The 24,239-nt window shown below is 37.9% G+C and overlaps 1 protein-coding gene across 3 annotated transcripts in view; it reads right to left on the bottom strand.

Annotated features, from left to right (window-relative positions):
• The window catches only part of ZNF438 (zinc finger protein 438), a 186,523-nt gene that overhangs the window by 75,143 nt on the left and 87,141 nt on the right, over positions 1-24,239 (bottom strand). For all 3 annotated transcript variants that reach the window (XM_034987187.1, XM_034987189.1, XM_034987188.1), the window contains one exon: positions 17,835-17,912. In XM_034987187.1, coding sequence (XP_034843078.1) covers positions 17,835-17,912 — 78 coding nt within the window. The remainder of the gene's footprint in view (positions 1-17,834; positions 17,913-24,239) is intronic.

Genomic DNA, 24,239 nt, shown 5'->3' with positions numbered 1-24,239 from the left:
AAAATTTGTAATGTTTCTAAACAGCCCTTCCTAAGTATTTTGGGTTACACAAGGTATCTGTAAGCAAAAGAGTAATAAGTTTTAATAGTCTTTTGATAAATCTTAATTAACCCTTTTTGATAAACCTCCCCAAACTGACAAAGTGATAATAAATCCCTCTGCAAGTCAGGTGGTTTCCAATTCTTTGCTTTCCACAAGTGATTGAGCAATTGAGTTGTCAGTAGATAGATCATTATAGTAATTTATAGATCACTTTATGACTTCTGGCACCTAAGTCAGCAGGATGAGACAAGTTAATGAATGATGCACTTCTGGCATATTGTAAACACTAATATTTTAAAACTAAAGGTGTTACATCACTCTTTTTAAATGTGTATTCGACTTGGCTCACTTCTCTCATTTCTACTCTTCTTTTTTTTTTTTAAAGTAGGCTCCACACCCAATGTGGAGCCCAACATGGGGCTTGAACTTACGACCCTGAGATCAAGACCTGAACTGAGATCAAGAGTTGGACACTTAATCAACTGAGCCACTCAGGTACCCCTTACTTCTTCATTTCTAATCTCCATGACCTCTCCATACAATCTCTTTTCTCTTACACTCCTATTATGTTTTCATTTCTTTGGTAGCTTTGTTTTTTTCTTCAACTTCTTTCCTGAGTTCTGCTTCTAATTTTATAATTAAGTTTACTTATAATTAATTTATAAGTTATAGTTTAGCCATTTCCCATTTTGTGTATGATGTGAGACAGGAATCTGGTATTATTCTCTTTCATCTGAGCAATCTCTTACACCTCAGCACCATACACTGAAAAATCTATCCATCTCTCTCCCCAGTGGTCTACAATACCAGTTTTGTCATAAATCTAAGTTCTGTATATAAATAGATCTGTTTCTGAATTCTCTATTCTTTCCACTGACCAACATGTAGATCCTTACACTGGTTTAAATTAGTTCTATATTAAATCATTACATAAGGCAGGAAAAACACTGTTCTTCAGGAGTGTCTTTGCAATTTTTGGACCATCATTTAAAAAAAATTATACCAATATTTTATTGATTGACTTTTTAATATATGTTCTATAGAATTCGTCTAATGTCTTTTTTCCATCTGTGAACATAGTCACATGACATTTTCTTTTCTTTTTCATTTATTTTTATTAAGTTTTTACTTTAATTCCAATATAGTTAGCATAGCATTATATTAATTTCAGTTGTACAATATAGTGATTCAACAATTCCATTTATCACCAGGGGTGCTCATCACAACAAGCGGTCTCCTTAATCCCCACCACCTATCACCTATCATCATCCATCACCCTCTGGTAATCATCAGTTTGTTCTCTATAACTAAGAGTCTGCTGTGTCTCTCTCTCTTTTTTTTCCTTTGTTCATTTGTTTTTTTCCTTAAATTCTATATATGAGTGAAATCACGTGGTATTTGTCTCTTATTTCACTTAGAATTATACTCTCTAGCTCCAACCATGTTGTTGCAAATGGCAAGATTTCACACTTCTTATGGCTGAGTAATATTCCACTATATACATATATATACCTGGAGCTAAGGTATATGTATATAGTGAAATATTTTATATACATGTGTATATATATAATATATTCAATGGAATATTGTAATATATAATATATATAATAATGGAATATTTTATATATATATATATACACACACATATATATGGATGCGTTTTTTATATATATATATAAAGTGCATCTTCTTTATCCATTTATCTATTGATGTATGCTTCCATAATCTGGCTATCATAAATAATGCTGCAATAAATGTATGGGTGCATATATCCTTGTGAATTAGTGTTTTTGTATTTTTTGGGTAAATACCCAGTAATGCAATTACTGGATTGTAGGGTAGTTCTATTTTTAACTTTCTGAGGAACCTCCATACTGTTTTCCACAGTGGCCGCACCAGTTTGTATTCCCACCAACAGTGCACAAGGGTTCCTTTTTCTTCACATCCCCACCAGCACTTGTTTCTTGTGTTGTTGATTTTAGCCATCCTGACAGGTCTGAGGTAATATCTCATTGTAGTGTTGATTTGCATCATTTCCCTGATAATGAGTGATGGTGAGTATCTTTTCATATGTGTGTTGGACCACTCCTCTTCATATAAATCTAAAATTATAATGTCAGTCATCACCAAAATAACAACAATAATAACAATAATAATCAGTAGTAGTAGTAGTAGTAGTAATATTAAAACCCCCCAGATCTGTTAGGAATTTGATTCTAAGTGCATTAAGAGAATTAACATCTTTGCAACATTTAGTCTCCCAATATATTAATACAGCATTTCTCTCCATTTAATTGGATCATAGTTAATGTTCAACAGAAGTTTATAACTTTCTCAGTAAAGGTCACAGACATTGTTAGATTTATCCAAATGTCATTTATATTGTATTCTATATTTCATTCTATATTGTAAATTGTGTAGTTTTAAAATTACATTTACTATAGTAACTCCACTGTGGAGAAACCTGGCAGACACCACCTTAACCAAGTGGTCCAGGTTAACATTACCAATAATGTTATGTTGTATGATATGATAAAAATCATGAGGTCCATTCTACCAAAAACTTCACTCCTACTCTTCAAAAGTGTCAGGGCTCTGAAAGGAAAAGAGCAAGGAATAGCTGCAAATTGGGGTAGACTAAAGAGATATAGCTACCCAGACTTGATCCTGAAACAGAAAAAGGGTATCAGTAGAAAAACTGAGAAAATCTGAATAAAGGCATAGTGAGGTAACATTATTGTACCAATGTCAATTTCTTAGTTTTGAAAAAAAAAATCCCATGGCCACATGGGATGTTAATAATTTCAGAATACAATGTTCTTAAAATTATATTCTCCGGTTTATTGTTGTCATTTCTGGTCTATAGAAATGTAACTGGCCCACTTATACTGCTTCAGTATCCAAAACCCTTGCTAAACTCTCCAGTTAATTCTAGGAATTCAGCTGTAGAGTTCTGGAAATTTTCTACATAGACAATTACACCAATTTGCCAATTTGTTTTTCTTCCTTTCCATTCTTACACCTTTTCTTTTATGATTGTCTCCCCCCTCCCCCACTGCCCATCTTATTCTGCTGGCTAGCATCTCTGGTAAGATCTCTGTTTTAACCTATATTGAATATAAATGGTGATATCAGGGATCTTTATCTTTTAAGACTTAAATTATCTCCTCTGACATGCCTGTAGCAACATTTTTTTCTAGATATGTCTCCTGCGGCAAGGGAAATAAAAGCAAAAATGAACTATTGAGACTATATCAAAATAAAAAACTTCTGCACAGTGAAGGAAACAATCAACAAAAGTAAAAGACAATCTACTAAATGGGAGACGATATTTGCAAATGACATATCCAATAATGGGTCAGCATCCAAAATATATAAAGAACTTACACAACTCAACACTCAAAACACAAATAACCCAATTAAACAATGGGCAGAAGACATGAATGGACATTTCTCCAAAGAAGATATCCAGATGTAGCTAAGAGACACATGAAAAGATACTCAACATCACTCATTATCAGGGAAATGCAAATCAGAACCACAATTAGATATCACTTTACACCTGTCATAATAGCTGAACTCAAAAACACAAGAAGTAACATGTGTTGGCAAGGATGTGGAGAAACAGGAACCCTCGTGCACTGTTGGTGGGAATACAGACTGGTGCAGCCACTGTGGAAAACAGTATGGAGGTTCCTCAAAAAATTAAAAATGGAACTACCCTACGATCCAATAATTGCACTACTGGATATTTACCCCAAAAATAAAAAAACACTAATTTGAAAGGACACATGTACCCCTATGTTTATTGCAGCACTATTTACAAGAGCCAAGTTATGGAAGTAACCCAAGTGTCCATCAATAGATGAGTGGATAAAGAAGTGACATATCTCTCTCTCTCTCTCTCTCTCTCTCTCTCTCTCTCTCACACACACACACACACACACATACACAGGAATATTATTCAGCTGTCAAAGGGAATGAAATCTTGCCATTTGCAACAACATGGATGGAGCTAGAGAATATAATGCTAAGCAAAGTCAGTCAGTCAGAGAAACAAATACCATGTGATTTCACTCAGATTTGGAAAGAAACAAAACAAAGGAATAAAAAGAGAGACAACCCAAGAAACAGACTTTTAGCTATAGAGAACTGATGGTTTCCGGAGGGGAGATGAGTGGGGGAATGGATGAAATAGGTGATGGGGATTAAAGGGTACACTTATCTTGACGAGCACTGAGTCATGTATATAGAATTGTTGAATCACTGTATTGTATACGTGAAACATATTAATATAACACTGTATGTTAACCATACTGGAATTAAAATAAAAAACTTAAAAAAAAGACTTACTTATCTCTGTGATGGCCAGAGATAATCTTAATTTCATCAGAATAATCTAAAAAGCAGTTAGTTGCTTTTACTTTGAACATTCCCACAGAGATAGCAATATCATTGTGGTTTTTCTTTTTTTGTTTTAAATACTGAAATGTTTTTTCAAAAGGCATGAAAGAGTATAACACAAAGAAAAGGAAGTAACATGAAGACAAAAAAGAAAAGCAATATAAAAGCTGTGCCATTAACCATGTTAACCTGTAGACAATTAACACTGTCCAAACTCTACCTTCCCCCTGTGTCACAGTGTGGAGCTGTCACTGAGAAGTGGCTGCCTAGCCTATATGTAGAGTCGACATTTCCAAACCTTCCCTCGCCCATTATACCAGGTGTGGCCCTATGCACAGTTTTCCCCAGAAGGATGTCAGTGCAAGTGGCGGACTGTCAGTTCTCAGGTTCAACCTGAACTTTTCAGAAGCACGTGAGGTGTGTTCCTGCTCTTTCCCCACCTGCTGGAGGACTCAAAGGCCCACGTTACAGAAAGTCACCTATCAATCAGGAATGCCTTCAATACACTGGTTATTAGCAATAAATACATTTTACTTAGGTTTAGTCTATCATATTTTTTGGAGTCCATTTATTACAGCAGGTAGTTTTCACTAACATGAAAAATGTATCTTTAAGTGGGGTACAGACCAAACAGAAAATCTAAAATACATGGCAACTGCTTAGCAGCCAAGCAGCAGGAAATAAAGAAACTGAGTAAAGGATGGGAAGATAGTTATGTCATGTAGTCACAAAAATGTAATAAAAATATTATTTGCCAAAAGGAAACTGTGATAGAAATAAAAAAGTGGTTGCCTCCAGGGGAGCAAAGCAGTGAATTAACTGGAAAACAGCATACATCTGGGGTAATAGAAGTGCTCTATACCTTATTTGGGGCAGTGGTTTTTACAGATGTATACAGCTGTCAAAACTCACTGAACTGAGTGCTGTGTGTTTACTGTATGTAAATTATGCCTCAATTTTTTTTTTAAATGCCTGAGATAGCTTCAAAGGCACAATGGTGTCTGCCAAGTGTACAGCTGTAGGGTAAAGGAGATGGAAAACAGAATACTAGAATAACAATATTGCTTGCTGCTTTTCTTGAGAATTTACAAGCAAGGAATGTAAACAGGCAAGAACTAACAGACTGGAGAGCAGAAATGAGAGGGAAGAGAGAATCCAGAAATTTGGCGGCCCCAAGGCTTAGAAACGCTGACTGCTTCTGGATTTCACACAGTAAGAGAGAAGGGCAAAAAGCTGTGAGCAAAAATGGCCGTTAGGTTTTCTCAGGTAAACAGAGGGAAATCAGCCTTACTGTAGATCAGGTTAAGTATGTTACTTCCCATGAAACCTATTTCAGATGGCCATACTGACAGCACCCAGAAAGATAAGAGAGGGAAGAACAGAAGTAAGGAAGCAAAGAAATAAAATAGGCTGGGATTTTTTTGGTGTGCTTTTTGGTTAGAATTACCATATAATTTATTGTCCAAACTGGGACAGTTTTGAGAGTGAAAGAGGGAATTATTACTCGCCATGCATAAGAGATATATATAAACTATGACTCCCTCTGCCTGACTGGGACATGTAGTCACTCTATTACTAGCACATGGAATTAACTACAAAACGATAGATGAGGGCCAAATTAAGTTTCAGAGGGAATAACATTGACAAAAAACCCATAACCCATGCCTATAAGCCTTTCACCCTTCAAACAATGCTCACACAGCCAAAACTGCAGGGACAAAAAGAAAGAAAGAAAGGTTACATAACCTCAAAGGATGACATATTCCCCAATGTCCACATAAGTTGACCTTGGAGGAAAATAAACAAGGAAGAACCTTCGGGAAGGCAGAATTATGTCCTACAGAATAGTGAACAATGGAATTCCTTCTAGAGAGGAGAAGGACCAGAGTCTAATCAAGGGATATCTTCTATCCTAAGCAAAAATTCTTGCCATCTCCTTTTTTTGTCACTGTCAATATTCCTAATTCTAAATGTTCCTCCAGCTTTTGGAAATTAAACATAAACTTATAATTTGCTAGCTGGGCCCAATGCAATAAATTATGGGCATTGCACATAGCATGATGGTGGTGAGAATAAATCCAAAAAGTCTTTTACAAAGATCACTGAACTGACTGCCAGGAGGCCATGATTCTCTTCTAACCTTCATTATTAGCTGTGTGAACCTGGATAAATCATGATTTCTCAGGACTTTAGTTCCCTCACTTAGAAAGTAAGTAAGAGGATGCCTTCCAGTTCTAATAATTCTAATTTAAAGTTCCTGACCTCACTGAACCAAAAGAACTACAAAATCCTCTATGAAATGTCATTACTTAGAGAATACATAATAAACTAGTTGGTCTGGTTTTATAGCAAAAGCAACTCAGCACAATTCTAAAAAGTTATATTGGCAAGAAAAATCCTGGCACTCTTTCATTTCTTGATTTTTCTATATTATTTTGGTTTCATTACAATACATTAAGGAATAAAATAGAACTTTTTTTTTTTTTAACTGGAAAAGACAATTACCTTCCATTTCATTAGGCTTTAGAAACTAATCCAAAAAGAAAGGGGAAACTGCACTGCACCTAAAAATTTCAATTCTTTTATAGTATATACAGACTAAAAGTTAGAATATTTTAAAAATAAAAATGCAATTTGGAGTAACTTTTAATCTAAAGATACCATAATAAAATATTTTATAAGTTATATAGTCAATAATAATAGTCACTGAATCCTAAAAACATTATTTTTTCAAATAATTAAAATTTGAAAAATATATCTGCTAAATTTCAACTTTTGATGCCCCTTCTAATTTTCAGAAGAAAATCCAATTCAGGACTTTGTCTTCCTCATTGAGAGAAGACAAAAACTAATATTCTACATGATACTTTATTAATCATAATTATTTAGCTTTATACATGTATAAAAATAAGAGCCAAACATTTTAAGAGAGTAAGGCCCAAACTTTGTCACTTGAAATCACTAGATGCTGGCACAAAGAAAAAATGGCAAATATTTTGCAAGTCCTGCTATCACATACCCTAGTATTATCAGTGAGTTTCTAACACAATCACAGTTATTGATTGTCACTGATTATAAAATTATGGATAGATGTTGGACTACTATATAAAACAAGAAATATCAACTCTGTTGTATCTGGAGAAAAGTTCACACTAATACTCTTGGGTGAATTAGTGAATCAAAAAAAGAAAAACAAGAATAAGTACCATGAACATACCTCGAATCTCTGAAAGAAAAATTTACAGGTATACATCAGATTATACAAAAATTTAAGTCTAAATGATGGAAAGTTATAAGTGAAATATTTTTTTTTAAAGATTTTATTTATTTATTTGAGACAGAGAGAATGAGAGAGAGAGAGCACATGAGAGGGGGGAGGGTCAGAGGGAGAAGCAGGCTCCCCGCCGAGCAGGGAGCCCGATGTGGGACTCGATCCAGGGACTCCAGGATCATGACCTGAGCCGAAGGCAGTCGCTTAACCAACTGAGCCACCCAGGCGCCCTAAGTGAAATATTTTTTAAAAACCATTTAAGGAAACTATTTAGAGATATTTGACAATAACTCTCAGGTAAAGGAAGACATGCTTTTGTTATGAAAGAAATTACCCCTTAAAAAATATACTTCACAGGGTGCCTGGGTGGCTCAGTTAGTTAAGCATCTGACTCATGACTTCAGCTCAGGTCAAGATCTCAGGGGGTAGTCTGCTTGAGATTCTCTCTCTCCCTCTCGCTCTACTCCACGGTTCTCTCTCTCTCTCAAATAAATAAATAAATCTTAAAAAAAAAAAAAACTTCACAAATTTAGATGTTTCCACAGCAGCACTGATGTTGAGAAGTCTCTTGTTTGCTTTTTTTCAAAACACTTTGCATATGACAATTTTTTTTTCTTCTCTGGAAGAAGGCTTATTTTTCCTTCTGTTCTAGAAAATGATCTTATATTATTTCTTGGATGATTCTCTCCCATTTTCTCTTGCATCAGTGAGCTGCTATTGGACCTGCTAGGTTGTGTCGCTAATGATTTCTCCCTCAAATTTATCTTTCAACAGCTCTATGAGTTTCTTTCAGCCTTCAGATTTCTAATTTTTGAGAGTTATTTCCTCTTTTTTATTTTTCCTTTTCTTTAATTCTCCTTTTTAAAAAAGACTATTTTCTATGTAAAATCTTCTCACATTTTCAAAGACAGTAATTATAGTTTCGCCTTCTCTACTAGGTCACAGTATCATACACTTTCTGTGTTCATATTTATGAGAATTACTGATGCCACCCACTTCTTATCTAAAAAAGAATTGGAATTTTTGTTTCCTATTTCTTTTGTTTGGGATAGATATTTTAATAGGAGAAGGCAGAAAGTTCTTTATATGCCACCTTAAGATCAGAAGTTACAGTTTCTAAGTTAGTTCACATACGATTTGTAATGGTTGAATTTACTACAATTTTGGTCTGCTCGGCACACATTCCCATATTCTTTCTTCTCATTCCTTTGGAGGAAGGCTCCCTCACTCCCTGAGACCCCAAGGGGGCTTTCAGTCACTGGACGATGCACCTCTGTCACAGCACTGGTAAACATGCCCTAGGCTGGTCCACCAGAATACTCCATTCCCTGGGCCACAGTGATTATTCATCACATATGTGGCCAAACAGAATTGATCCATTTCTTCTCTGAAGCTGATAGCTGGATGGGTGGCCCGACAAGTTCTCTTCCTCTGGGGATTGCTAAACCAGGAAGACAACATTCTCAGGCTGCTGGTGGTCATTTTAGTGATCATATGCCTGTCGGCATAATGATGAATAAAGAAACCAGCAGAGCTGAAAAAGGGTCCAGATGAGATCATTTGAGTTCCTGGCTGCAACCATGCCTGAAGCCAGATGCACCTCTGGAAACCATAGTTATATAAACAATTAAGTTCCTTTTATTTTCATAAGCTGGCTTGAGCTGGCTTTCTTTCACTTGCAACCAAAGGAGTCCTGGTGAATTCATCATTTAATCAAAATGCTCCAAATTACTAACACTTGAACTATAAAACACTACTTCTTTGCCAAAAATTAAATAGCCTAGCTTTTTGTTAAAATAAAATCACAATCATAAATAACATATACAGTTGTCTCTTTTATTTGAGTATTCTCATGTTTTCAGGGTAGCAGTATCTTTGAGAATGAGGCATATATACTTTGTAGTATTACAAACTGTATAGCCACTAAACTACAGAACAATTTTCTTCCAGGTACTTCAAAAAGTCTTGTCATTTCTTAAACCCTTCTCTATCAGAGCTCTCAGGTTTTAATAAAACTCAAGTTGCATGGTTATCTTACATAAAGGCTATGTGGAAAAAGAAAATAATAGATCTCAAAATATTTGTTCCATTAGAAGGAAAAGTTTGGTTTACATTCAAAAAATTGTTCAGCCTCCATCTCTGACCCAGAGACTGGAAACAAGGACATTTTCAACCCAAGTATTTGTGAGAAGGAGGTAGACAGTTATAACATGCTTCCAAGGAGATGGGTAGGAATGCTTAGAAGTCATGTGTTCCTTGGATGCTCTCCGTGGAGTAACTTTCCTATTATTATGCACAGGCCATGTGCTCGCCAATCCAATGGTCAATGTCTAAGCTTCTGGGTTTGAAGATCTTGCCTGGGTCTTTATTGTTTTCAAGTACATTTAGAGGCCAGGCAGGTAATCTCAAAGAAGGAAGAAGCTAAAGATTTTTAATGTATTGCATTCCTTTATCTGCGTTAAAAAGTAAATCTTATTAAAATTCTAGTGTCTCTCGCTTCTCTTTTTTGATTGGTTCAAGGTTTTTTTTCATGCATCATTTCTGTTTACTGTTCCTCGTTCATGCATGGTTTGTTTCATAGTGCTATCATAAATAACAGATTTTTGGCACTGATACTCTTTGTATGCAAAGAAATTGTGTATGAATAAGAGCTAATAATAATTGACAATCATAGTTTAGTTTATTGAGCACTTAGTATGTGCTATGCACTGTTCTAAATGATTTCCACATATTACGCCATTTTGTCCTCATTTCAACCCTATGAGGTAGGTACCATTATCCTCACTTTATAGATGAGAGTATGGAAACACTGAGAGGGGTAAGCAGCCTATCCAAGAGTACACAGAAAGTAAGTTGTAAATAGGAATACGGGCCCTCTCTCTCAAGGATCTCTGTTCTTAAACTATTACTCTGCACCGTCTAAAGAAATATGCCATCCTAGTATGGGTTGAATTGTGTCCCACAAAATGTTACGTTGAAGTCTTAACCCCTCGTACCTGTGAATGTAACCTTATTTGGAAATAGGATCTTTATAGATGTAATTAGGTTATATGACGTTATACTGGCTTAGGGTGGGCCCCAATGCAATATGACTGCTGTCCTTATAAGAAGAGGAAAACTTGGGCGCCTGGGTGGCTCAGTCGTTAAGCGTCTGCCTTCGGCTCAGGTCATGATCCCAGGGTCCTGGGATCGAGTCCCACATCGGGCTCTCTGCTCGGCGGGAAGCCTGCTTCTCCCTCTCCCACTCCCCCTGCTTGTGTTCCTGCTCTCGCTATCTCTCTCTGTCAAATAAATAAATAAAATCTTTTAAAAAAAAAAAAAAAAGAAGAGGAAAACTTGGACACAGAGGACAGACATCCCTGAGATGATGGGGGTGGAGATTGGGGTTATGCTGCCATGAGCTAAAGAATACATGGGGCTACCAGAAGCTAGAACAGGCAGGAAGGAGGGTTTCCTAGAGGTCTCTGGGGGAGCATGGCCCTGGCCAATACCTTGATTGCAGATTTCTGGCCTCTAGAGCAGTGAGAGAATAAATTTCTGTTGATTACAGCTACCCAGTTTATGGTACTTTGTCATGACAGCCTTAAGAAACTAACACACTGTCTTTCACTTATACTGAAATATACCACCCTACCAACTTGCTATTTCCAATTTTCACACAGATGGCAGAATTAATACCATTTAACTTTCCTCTTAATTCTGTGTAAAGAAAATCAACAGCCAGGAGCAGGGCTGTGAGAATGGAAAAGCACAGCCTCCCATCTAGTAGAGGCAGGTGCATTTCAGCTCCAGCTGATTACCATCACACAGAAAGGTAGGACTTAAGTTACCAGGCCTTCAGTTTGCACAAGAACCCAGAAATGTGGATTTGTACATTCAATTAGTTAACAAGTTAAATTGGTAACTAGTTAAAATAACACTAGTTAATAACTAATTCAGATTTAAAACATGTGCAAACATGACACATCTCTGGACCATATCTGACCACAATCTCTGCTTTGTAGATTTGCTTGACTTTCTATGTCCACTTTCCCTTTCCCTTCACTTGACCAGGCCCTAACTGGAGTCATCCAGCCACCAGATCTAGGACGCAGGCACAGCTTGGGTGCATCAGAAGCCATGTGAAAGTCAGCACCCTAGGACTAGGGAACCTTCTTTGAGATACAGAGTGTGGCAGATGCAGAAGAGTCCTATACACTTCTGAATCCAAGACAGAATGGGTGCACTCCTCTGGATCTGGATCGGGAGTCTAACGCTATTCCTCTATTTTGTCAGCTGGTCTTCCTAAGGCTTTCTTTTCTTTTTCTTTTTTTTTTTTCTTTCTTTCTTTCTTTCTCTCTCTCTCTCTTTCTTTCTTTCTTTTTTTTGGTCTTTGTTAGTCTGACGTATAAGAGACCTAGAGCTTTACTGGGTACAGGTTCTGAGCAAGTCTAGGACGTGACCTTGGTACTTCTCAGGCTCCCGGCCATTTCATTCATAGTACTGTACTTACACCTTAATGAGTTCCCTAAATTTCTTATCTCTTACATGTATACATGAAAGAAGAGTTAAGTGGATTGTAGTAGCTCATAGTTGCCTTTCAGTATTCACCATCCTATAACCTATGAAAGTTATCCAGAAATCTGGAAACATTTTTGAAAAGAAGTTCTGTGAAATCAGTTTTATAAAATGTGACTTTTTTATTCAGGCTTGTTAAAAAAACAAAACAACAACAACAAAAAACACTTCTAAAATATAAAGAATTGTTCTGTAATGAGAACATCCACTCTAGTCCAATAAGTCTATTACTATGTGGTAGCCTGAGAATCTTCTGAGTCCTCCTTGGCTATGAACATGTCTTCAGTATCTACCAGAGCTCAGACCTATTTGATGTGGTACAGAAACTACTGATTATGGCTGGTAAGAGAAACGAACTACTTGACAGGTTGCCAGGACTCTCTCTGCATCATTGAGATATTAAATTCAGTGATGCAGTTTGGCACACTGTGGTGTTTGGGACCTGCAAAGTCGACAAACATTATTTTGGAAAATCTGTAGAGCATGTCAAAAAGTGAAATACCACAAAATCCATCCAAGTTCATCTCATTTAATGGTTTGGGTTTTTTAAGTTTATTTTTTGCCTGAATTAAAAATATCTCAATCTTCCCTTTCAAACCTGTAAAGTCATACCGAAAGTCACTAACTTATGTTTCTCAAAAACCTCAAATGGTCAGTAAAGCCAGTTTTATCCCCCTGTGGCAGATGAAGAAACTGAAGCTGTGAGCCTTAAGTAACTTGTTCAGTGTTGTTAGTGATGGAGGTAGAAGCTTGCACGCACACCCCCGATGCTGAGTTCAGTGACCTTTCCCACAAATAAGGCATGCAGATTCGGAAGACCAGGCTGCTGAGCCATTAGGATAGCTAGAACTGCGATCAAAACTGCCCTTAACTTCTGATGTTAGATAAACCATTCAAGCCTCTGTAAATCAGAAGCTTCTCACTCAGAAAGGGGAGTTCAAACACCATGGCATAGAGTGGGCACTCACCTGATGTCCATTCCCTTCCCTTGCTTTCTCCGATGACAAGATCCCTTAGATCTAAGTAGACCACACATTCTCTGCTTAAACATTTGGATGATTAGTGAAAACCTAAGTAGCCAGAGAAAAGTAACTCAAGACACTGATGACACAATAATAAATTCATTGTCACAGGCAAAGAAGACCAAAGGAGAGGTTGTTGTCATGTACGTGCTATCACAGAACAGCCAAGAGAGTGAGTGGTTTTTTTTTTTTTTAAAAAAGTCCACGATGTTGAGTCTTTTCTTAAAGGGGACAGGTCACATCAAAACATCACGCCCTGAATTTACTCTCTGCCATATCATAAATATGCCTCATTGTTTCCAAACACAAAATATTCAAAACATATCAAGGAGGTATGAAAGGCTTCCAACCCATGGCACTGTTTGAGACTCCGAATGTCGGTTATCCTAACAACTGTCGTGTCCCGCAGCCAGGAGTGACAGTCCCCAGGATCATGTGGCTTGTCGGTGCCATGAAAGAACTTAAATGCTGACTCCTTTGACACCTCCGGTCTGCTGGCTCACTTGGGTGAGGATGAGTGAGGTAGGGGCATGCATGACCGACACTAGGAGGGGATGGACCTGAATAAGAGGCAAGGGGCTATACTAATTGTGGGTGTGGGCAGGCAAGAAGCATTAGCTCAGAGCTGCTAACGTCAGGAGGTATTCACAGACCTACTACCACAAAAATTAAGCAATTAGCAAATCTGATGCTAAAAATATTAAAATGCATAACGTGATTTAGAATATTTCTTCAAATTTCAACTTAATGCTAGGGAATTATGTGCCAATAGCTGTCTTATATTTGTGACTCCAGCTCTTGGCACAATCCTGCAGAACTGGGGTTGTGTTATTGCATATGTGGGTGGTTATGAAATGCTTTATAATGATTATGTTAAAGGTCATATTCCTCATACACATAACTTCACTTACTATTATGAGTTAGATGTGTACATGAGTAGACAATGGTCTCCTTCCATTAAATGCAAACTGGCTGAAATTACTGTTTAAGTTGCCAGGTTGTAAGAGAGAAGAAATCAAATTAATGAGGGTGAAGTTGTATAATCAGTTTATAAAACAAATCATGCTGAGGTCAAGGCTGACATCGCCAACTCCCACTCATCTAAGTAACCTTAAAAATGTGACCTTCTCTATTTTCCCGCCACCACTGCTCTAATTCAAGCTGTTTCTTATTTCTCTTCCATTCACATGCAGTTGTGAATCATTTATCTTGGCAAACATGAATTCCATCATGTCACCCAGCTCAGAAACCTCTGAGGGCTTCCCACTGCTTGAGACACACAGGCCCAACTCCTCAGCAAGGCATTCAGGGCTCTCCTAAATTTGACCCATCCTTCTAATTCAGTGGTTCTCAACCACTAGGGGAGCTTTGAAAGATAAACAGGTTTACACCTTGTGCCCCAGAAATTCTATTTATTAGTTCTGGGGTAAGATCTAGGGACTTGTATTTTCAAAAATTTCTCTAGATGACTTTTATTCACTGCCAGCGTTGAACCACTGGTGTAATTTTCTCACCTATTATTTCACCCAACATGAACAAACCTGTTCCAGCCAGTAATGCTGATTTGTTTGTTTGTATCTCTAGTTTTCCTTTCATGCTGTTAATCCAACCTGGAATGTCATTTCGTCTCCTAGCTCTTTATTTAAATTTAAATCTTTACCATTCCTCTAAGACTAACTGAAATCCCACCACCATCTTTACAACCATTGTGAATCATAATAATATTGCCATTCTGATAACCCCAAGAGCATTTGTTACCTTCATGAAGTACTTTATGGCAATTAATAACATATTGTTTGCACTGTGAGTGTTTTTTCATACTTCACTCCCTGTATTCCTGGCTCCTGGAGGGAAAGTAAACTTTTCATAGTATCTTTGGTTCTCATTCCCTAGCCCCTTGAACCTATGAAAGCATTAAACATAAAGCAGACATTCACTCATGTGCTCAAAGCTTATGATGACTAAACAAATTAAAGTCTCTAAAATTTATGATGTGTATTCTTATAGCCTGACAACATAAGTTATCAACCTTCAGCATTGTTTATGCACACACTGATGAGTTTTTCATGGGCAGCATCACTACGCCCATGTAGAAATGATAATCACTAGTCCACAAAACCTGATATGATGTCAAACATAGGGTTGGTTGATGCCTAATAAACGTGTTTCTCCTACAGACAGAAGTATTTTCCGTATTTATGTATTCAATTCCCGTAAGTTCACAGAACAACAGAAAGGAAGAAGTAAAACAGCTCTAATCTGTCAATACATGACTTAAAATGACCCACCCATGTGATAAAACAGTTGAAGACTCAAGAGAGAATCAGGGGGCGCCTGGGTGGCTCAGTTGGCTAAGCGATTGCCTTCAGATCAGGTCATGATCCCAGGATCCTGGGATCAAGCCCCGCATCGGGCTCCCTGCTCGGCCGGAAGCCTGCTTCTTCCTCTCCCACTCCCCCTGCTTGTGTTCCCTCTCATGCTATCTCTCTCTTTCTCCCTGTCAATTAAATAAATAAATAAAATCTTTAAAAAAAAAAAAAAAAGACAATCAGGATAGCTGATTACTATCCTCATCTACTGCAAGGAGGACCAGAAGAGCAAGTGTTCCCTTGCCCTCAATTTAGAAGACATAAGAGTAACAATAACCTATGGTAAATGTCTCTTATGCAAATACTGAAAACCAAAAACCACTGGCAGGAGAGCATCCAATATGCCGAGCAGTGCCAGAGCTCCAGCTCAGGATTTCCTCTTGCTCAAGCTGCCCAGAAAGGTACTATTCTGTTTCTAGGGCACGGAAGAAGTAATTCCACTCTCAGAGCTAGAATTTCTCTACAAAACAGTGTCATGCATGATGACTTCCCGTAGTTCAAGTAGCACTGGTACTTATGAGTTAAACAGTCTTGGGAGGACTCACTGAGAACCAAACCACTATTTATAACATTGTTTTTTTTAGGAAAATGTTTTCTCCATTCCAAACAACAGAATTAGATATGAACTTTTGGAATCCAATTTATTTCATAGATTCAGAACTGACTATATCTTGTTAATTACACCATGGTTAGTATTTTCCTAGGATAAGATGGCAGTGTGGAGGCTTGCCAGGAGTGCGTAACAGGAATGAAGAATTGCCATGAACATGGACCATATGTGACTATAAGGATGAAATACAGAGAGGACGATGAAAAAAAAATCCAGGCACATTATTAATTTATTAAGCAAATATTTACTGAGCACTACTGAGGCTATGCTGAATGCTGGGAGACACAAAAATTACTCAAGACAAGAAGTTTGATTCTATAGTCCTTACAACCTAAGATGGGAGATAAGTAAACACAAATAATAAAGCTGCCTGGTAAAATGTGCTATGATAATGATAAAAACAAAATATTAGATGAAGTCAGCAGAGAAAGCTAGTGGTTCAATTGGAGCAATCAGGGAAAGCTCCACGGATGAGCTTGCACCTGGCTGAGCCTTCAGGGTTTGCACAAGATTTCAATAAACAGAGGACACAGTGAGGGCGAAGGAGAGAACATCATAGAAAAAAACATCAAGAGGGGCGCCTGGGTGGCTCAGTCGTTAAGCGTCTGCCTTCGGCTCAGGTCATGATCCCAGGGTCCTGGGATCGAGCCCCGCATCGGGCTCCCTGCTCCGCGGGAAGCCTGCTTCTCCCTCTCCCACTCCCCCTGCTTGTGTTCCCTCTCTCGCTGTGTCTCTCTCTGTCAAATAAATAAAATCTTTAAAAAAAAAAAAAAATCAAGAAATACAGTACACATCAGGTCATGGAAGCATGAAAAATGATGAGAATTCAGAGAAGAGGAAAGAGTCCAGTTGGCTAAGGTGATGGATATTTTTAGGAGCTGGGTAGAGGGCTTTGAATACCAGGCAATGGAACATGGACTTTATCCAATGGTGAGTGGGCAGCCATTAAAGTGCTTTAAAAGTATTGGAGTTCTATATGCCGATCTATCCAGCAGTGGAATACAGGATGGAGGAAGAGTGAATGAAGACAGAAGACCATTAGAGATAATTATATTAGTTGAAGTTGGTTAAGATGACCTTTCAAAGCTAAGTTTTTGAATAAATAAACATTTAAGGTTCAAGTACTAGTTCATTACTAAATATCTCCCTCCAATAATCACAAACATATAAATCATTTAGAAAAGCCATACAAAGCCTTAAAAATCTGAAAAACATAGTATTAGCTATAATGGAAAAACCACCTTTAAAAATATTAAATTTGGCATACAGTCAGGACCTGATGACTAGGCTTAATGCAAAATAAAGGAGGATTTTGAGGTGTTAATCGCATTTTAAAAATAATACCAAGAGTTTAAACATTACATTTTTAATAAGCATATGAAATTTACTAAGAAATCATCTTTCTACTATTTTCCAAGACCAATGATGCAATATATAAGGTGACTCTAAGATATTCTGAGAAATTTGAGAGTTGGGAAAGTGTCAGAGGTACTGGACTTAATTCTTTACATGTTAAATCAATCTTAAGCTGGCATTAAAATGGATACGAGCAGACTTACTTGAAGTGATTTGACTTAGCAAATGTCTTCTAAACTTCAAATTTTCAGTATTGGATGAAACACGGCATTCATCTTTATCTGAAAAAAAAATGTAATGGAAGTAATGAAATTGAAAGAATTGATAGGTAGCTTATAGAAGTCAATTATATGATTACACCTTAAAGACCACAAGAGAGTTATATGAGGTCCTATAAAACTGACATTACTTATACTATGTATAATTTAAGAACGTAAGATAAAAATCTCAAGCTATGCCCAAAGACTTCTAAAATAGGAAATATAATACATTCCCTTCATATATTTTTATGTCAATCTCCTCAAAATTCTGAAAAATACATTATTAGATATTCAAGCCTGATTCACACTGAATTCTTTAATTTAGCCAATAATCAAGCCCTCTTTGGTTCTAATATGGAGAGCAGGGAAAGATGAAGTTGCATAAGAGACAGTTTCTGTCCTCAAGAAACCCACACACCACACAAGGAGACAAACATGAACAACTCCATATCAAGGCAGATAATAGCGTACAAGTGGTACAAAGTGTATGGGATTGTGGAGAGGGTTAATTACTACAGGAAAAATGTGGAAAGGTTGTGTTATGGACTGAACGGTAGCCCCCTGAAGTTCATGTAGTAACTCCCTAATCTCCAGTACCTCAGAACGTGACTTATTTGAAGACAAGGCCCTTAGAAAGGTAATTAAGTTAAATCAGGCTGTTAAAGTGGGCCCTAATACAATCTGACTAGTGTCTTGCAAGAAGAGATTAGGACACACAGAGAGGCACTAGGAATGTGCACACACAGTAGAAAGACCATGTGAGGACACAGCAAGAAGATGATCATCTGCAAGCCAAGAGAGAAGCCTCAGAAGAAATCAAACCTGTGGACACCTTGATCTTGGATGTCTAGCTTCTAAAACAGCAAATAAATTTCTGTTAAGTCATCCAGTCTGTACTGTTTTGTTTTGCAGTCCTAGCAAACTAACATACCCTGTAGAGTAATAATCAGATAAAGGTAAGGGTCGGAAACAACATTCAAAGAAGAAACAAAAATTATTTTAGGCATACAGGCCAAAATGTACAGTGTGAAATGTCACTATACTTCCATAATATGAGTATAGTTTGGGGAGAAGGAAGAGAAGAGATAAGTGAGAATGGGAGTGGAGGGGAGAAGAGAGGGAGGTGAAGAAGGGGACTGATAGGCCAACAGATAGATAAGGACTAGAACTTGGGGTTCAGGTCATACTGTAAAAGGGCCTGAATACTGCATTCAGTATATGGGCTTTTATTTTATACATAAAAGGAGCCATCAATGGTTTTCAGTAGAAAATATGTTTGAATTTGTATTTTGGAATGATGGCTCTGGTTTTGGAGCATGAGTTACTATGAAAAGATCCCCAAGGCAGTGAGACCTGTTTTGCTACTGCCATAGTCAAAATTAGAAACCAGGGCAATTGCAATGGAAGTAAAACATTAAAAATTCTCTGAAGATGTGCTTGAGAATGACAACCAGAATAACCACCCCACCACTTATGCATGACTGAGAACCGGAAAAACTACCACCATTCAGTTATAGTTACAAATGCAGAGTGTCTTGGGCCCCAACAGGCCTTTCCTTTCAATCACAACCATACATTGTGTGTGTCAAATATTACCTCAAAAAATCAACCAATCCAAAGACTTGCCTCACTTCTAGTATCTGACCTTAGAAATTCAGAGCTCAACATATAATCAGTAAACACCCAAAACTCATTTCCTCAAAAGAGGCACCACTTCAGAATCATCTGTGTGGTCTCTCTTGCTACAGCAAGTCAATAAAACAGTTTGCTTATCTCCTAAAAGGTGTATTTATTTGATAAGGGGGGTTTGCACAAAATATGGATGGCCATCAGTGAAGTCAAGGAAGAAGAGAAAAAGGAAGGAGAGCCTTGTCCCACCTTTTCAGGGAAGAAGGAAAATTAAGAACTGAACAGTCACTGATGACCTTAGAAAAAAATTTCAGGAAGGCAATAAAAGAAAGCAAACACTTCCAGTAAGAACTGAAGAGAAAGAAGTAAAATAACTAGTAAATTTTACTCTTCTAAGAAGGCTGGCATAGTTTGAAAGTGAAGGTGAACCTTTAACAAGGATTTTTGCTGTTGTTACTGTTTTGTTGTTTTGTTTTGTTTTCATCTTTAATGCTAGTAGAAGAAAGACATGGAGAGGGAGAGTGACAAATACAAGAGAAAAAGGGAACAAGAACTCTGGTAGTGTTAGCCATGTTAAAGAGGGAAAATAGTTCCTTCTCTATGATTAGAAATGAAGGAAAGGATGGGTGATAAATATAAAGAAAAATTATTGTGTGTGAGGGGGTAAAGTTGAGGGAGTTAAGATCCAATGGCAAGACCATCTATTGACATAGAGAGGTTGAAAGAGGGAGAGAAAGGAGAGAAAAAGAGACAGTATATGAATGAAGGAATATTTGAATTTAAGAAAGAAAAAAAAATTGCCAGAGGAGTAAGGAAAAGAGAGAGGGCTTTCAGTATTTGAGATCTAGGAATGCTTCTGGTTGACAGAGCTGAGCAAGTTAAAAAATAATGAGTTCTGAGTATCAGAAACTCAAAAACATGAATTAAGAGCAGATTATAAATCACATAGTGTGGGGTGGAGAGGACAGTTCCAGGTCTCATGCTGACATAATTGAGGAAGTTGGAGCAATGTCCTGTAAATCAAACAACACCAAGACTTAGAAACGGGAGGTGGCAGTGTAAGAGAGAAGGAACTGATGCACAAAGGCGGCACTCTAATCACCGAATTGACAGTGGTCAACAAAGGAACACATCAACTGTCCTTTAAATCTAAGATGAGATCCATCGAGGGGTGCCTGGGTGGCTCAGTCTGTTAAGCATCTGCCTTTGGCTCAGGTCATGATCCCAAGGTCCTGAGACTGAGCAGAGAATCTGCTTCTTCCCCTCCCTCTGCCCCCACCCCACTCATGCTCACTCTCTCTCATAAATAAATAAAATCTTTAAAAAATTTTTAAAAATAAATTTAGATCCACTGATAGATGAATGTGATGTACTATACACACACACACAGAGATATATATAATGGACTATTATTCAGGCATAAAAAATGAAATGTTGCCATTGGATGGATCTAGAAGTTATTGCTAAGTGAAATAAGTCAGTGAGAATAAGACAAATACCACATGATTTCACTAATATGTGGAATTTAAGAAACAAAACAAATGAACAAAGAAAAAAACAGACAAGTTGGGGTGTCTGGGTGGCTCAGTCATTTAAGTGTCTGACTCTTGGTCTCAGCTCAGATCTTGATCTCAGGGTCATAAGTTCAAGCCCGGCATTGGGCTCCATGCTGGGTGCGGAGCTTTAAAAAAAGAAAAGAAAAGAAAAGAAAAAAAAGGGACAAGCAAACAAAACAAAACAAAAAAACAATCTAAAATATAGAGAACAAAACAGATGGTTAGCAGAGGGGAGACAGGTGGAGGGATGAGTGGTGAAACAGATAAAGGGGATTAAGAGCAGACTTATCTTGATGAACACTAAGTAATGTATATAAGTGTTCAATCAGTGTATTGTACAACTGAAACTAATATAACACTGTATCTTAAATATCTAGAATTAGAAAAATTCAGTACTTTTTCTTGAAATGGCCATGCAAAAAAAAAAAAAAAAAAAAAAAAAAGGACTGTCCACAAAAGCCAGGTTTAAATTTCTAGGGAGGATAGGGAAGAAGAGTTCTAGGGAAAGATCAAAGTTATAAAAACTTGTTCAAAATAGAGCACAGGATCCAGATGAAATAAGGAACTGGAAGTAGGCCAGTAGAACTGTGGGTTCCATGAGAACAAGGTAGGACAGACTCCTTCGAAAAAAGAACATGATAAGAGTGGGGAGGAGCAAGAAGGCAGAGGAGTAGGAGACCTGGATTTCGTCTGGTCCCAGGAATTCAGCTGGATAGGGATCAAACCATTCTGAACACCTACAAACTCAACAGGACATCAAAGAAAAGAATAGCAACAACTCTCTGAACAGAAAAGCGACCACTTTCTAGAAGGTAGGACGTGCGGAGAAGTGAATCCGAGGCAATATTCGGGAGGCTAGATGGTGGGGGAGGGGGCCTCCGTCTGCCGCTTCTGGCAAGTGATAGAGCCTTGGAGCACAAAATCGGAACTTCTAGAAGTCGGCTCTGCTGAGGAACGTCGCTCCAGTGGCTAAGCGGGGTGTGGAACTCTCGCGGGGACAGTGTGGTCTCAGGACCCTCAGGGTCACAGAAAGACAGGGTGTGCCTCAGTGCGGCAGAGCTCCCAGGTATCAGAGCGGGGAAGCTGGCTGCAGAGACGGAGCCGAGGAGTGGGCTCTCAGCTCGGGGTTGCCATAAACCGTGATCGACGGCACAGTCGGGCCACTGCTCCTCCAGCAGGGACCCAACAAGCGGCAGATCCAGGGAGACTCTCCTTCCGCCCCCGGGAGGAGCGGCGCGGGAGCGCACTGCAGGGATCTCCTGGGTTTGGAGACTCCATACAGTGTCAGGTGCCAGAGATAGAAATGCTCGGTCACAGGCCGGGTGAGCACGGAGTGCGGCCGGAGACCGGGGAGACGGGAGTGAGTGACTGCTTTTCTCTGGGGGCTCACTGAGGAGCAGGGCCCCGAGTTCTTGGCTCCTCTGGGGCAGAGATTGGGAGGCCATTTTCACTCTCGGCTTCCAAAGCTGTATGGAAAGCTTGCAGGGAACAAAAGCTCCAGAGAGCAAACCCTAGCAGATTATTCAGCCTGGACCGGCAAGGGAGGGGCAATTCCGCCTCCGGCAAAGATATTTGGGAACCACGGCAACAGGCCCCTCCCCCAGAAGATCAGCGAGAACAGCCAGCCAAGACCAAGTTTACCGATCAATGAGAACGGCAGAACTCCAGCGCTAGGGGAATACTGCACATAGAATCCATGGCTTTTTTCCCATGATTCTTTAGTCTTTCAAAGTTAATTTTTTTAATTTTCTTTTTTTTTTTAATTTTTCTTTCTCCCTTTTTCAACCAACATTTTATCAATCCCTTTTTTAAAAAATCTTTTATATTTTTCATTTTTAGAGTCATATTCTATCCCTTCACAGTAGTTACCCTTAGTTTTGATATATATATATCTATCTATATCTATATCTATCTATATATAGATATAGATAGATATAGATAGATATATATATATATGTTGTTCTCTTAAAATTTTGGGATACAGTTTCTTCTAACACCAAAATATACCCTAAATATCTAGTGTATGGCTTTGTTCTAGTCTCCTGCATGATCACATTCTCTCCCTTTTTTTTTAATCCTCTTCTTTCTTTTTCCAACCAACTTCTTCTCTTATCAATTTTTTTATAAAATCTTTTATCATTTTCATGTTTACAGTCATATTCCATCCCTTCATCATATTTACCCTTATTTTTGTACATATATAAGCTTTTCTTTCTTTAAAATTTTGGGAGGCACTTTCTTCTAACAGACCAAAATATGCCCAGAATCTACTGTGTGGCACTGATCTATGCACCAGCCTGATCATATTTGATCATATTCTGGTTTTTTGTTTGATTTTATCTTTTTCTTTTTCTTTTTTCCTTTTATCTTTCTTTCCCTTTCTTTTCCCCTGGTTTCAGGTCTCTTCTGATTTGTTTAGTGTAGATATTTCTGGGGTTGTTTTTACCCTGTTAGCGTTTTGTTCTCTCATTCATCTATTCTCCTCTGGACAAAATGACAAGATGGAAAAAAGTCACCTCAAAAAAAAGAACAAGAGTCAGTGGTGACTGCCAGGGACCTAATCAATAAGGACATTAGTAAGATGTTGGAACTAGAGTTCAGAATGACGATTTTAAAGATACTAGCTGGACTTGAAAAAAGCATTGAAGTTATTAGAGAAACCCTTTCTGGAGAAATAAAAGAACTAAAATCTAACTAAGTCAAAATCAAAAAGGCTATTAATGAGGTGCAATCAAAAATGGAGGCTTTAACTCCTAGGATAAATGAGGCAGAAGAGAGAATCAGTGATATAGAAGACCAAATGATGGAGAATAAAGAAGCTGAGAAAAAGAGAGAAAAACAACTACTGATCGTGAGGGCAGAATTCGAGAGATAAGTGATACCATAAGATGAAACAATATTAGAATACCTGGGATCCCAGAAGAAGAAAGAGAGAGAGGGGCAGAAGGTATATTGGAGCAAATTATAGCAGAGAACTTCCCTAATTTGGGGAAGGAAACAGGCATCAAAATCCAGGAGGCACAGAGAAACCCCCCTCAAAAGCAAAAAAAATAGGTCAACACCCCGACATCTAATAGTAAAACGGACGAGTGTCAGAGACAAAGAGAAAACCCTGAAAGCAGCTCAGGAGAAGAGATCTGTAACCTACAATGGTAGAAACATT

The sequence above is a fragment of the Mirounga leonina genome, unplaced genomic scaffold, assembly GCF_011800145.1.
Source record: "Mirounga leonina isolate KUSES-001 unplaced genomic scaffold, KU_Mleo_1.0 Mir_413, whole genome shotgun sequence".
NCBI classification, from domain to species: Eukaryota; Metazoa; Chordata; class Mammalia; order Carnivora; family Phocidae; genus Mirounga; species Mirounga leonina.
This window is presented reverse-complemented; position numbering and strand designations above follow the sequence as displayed.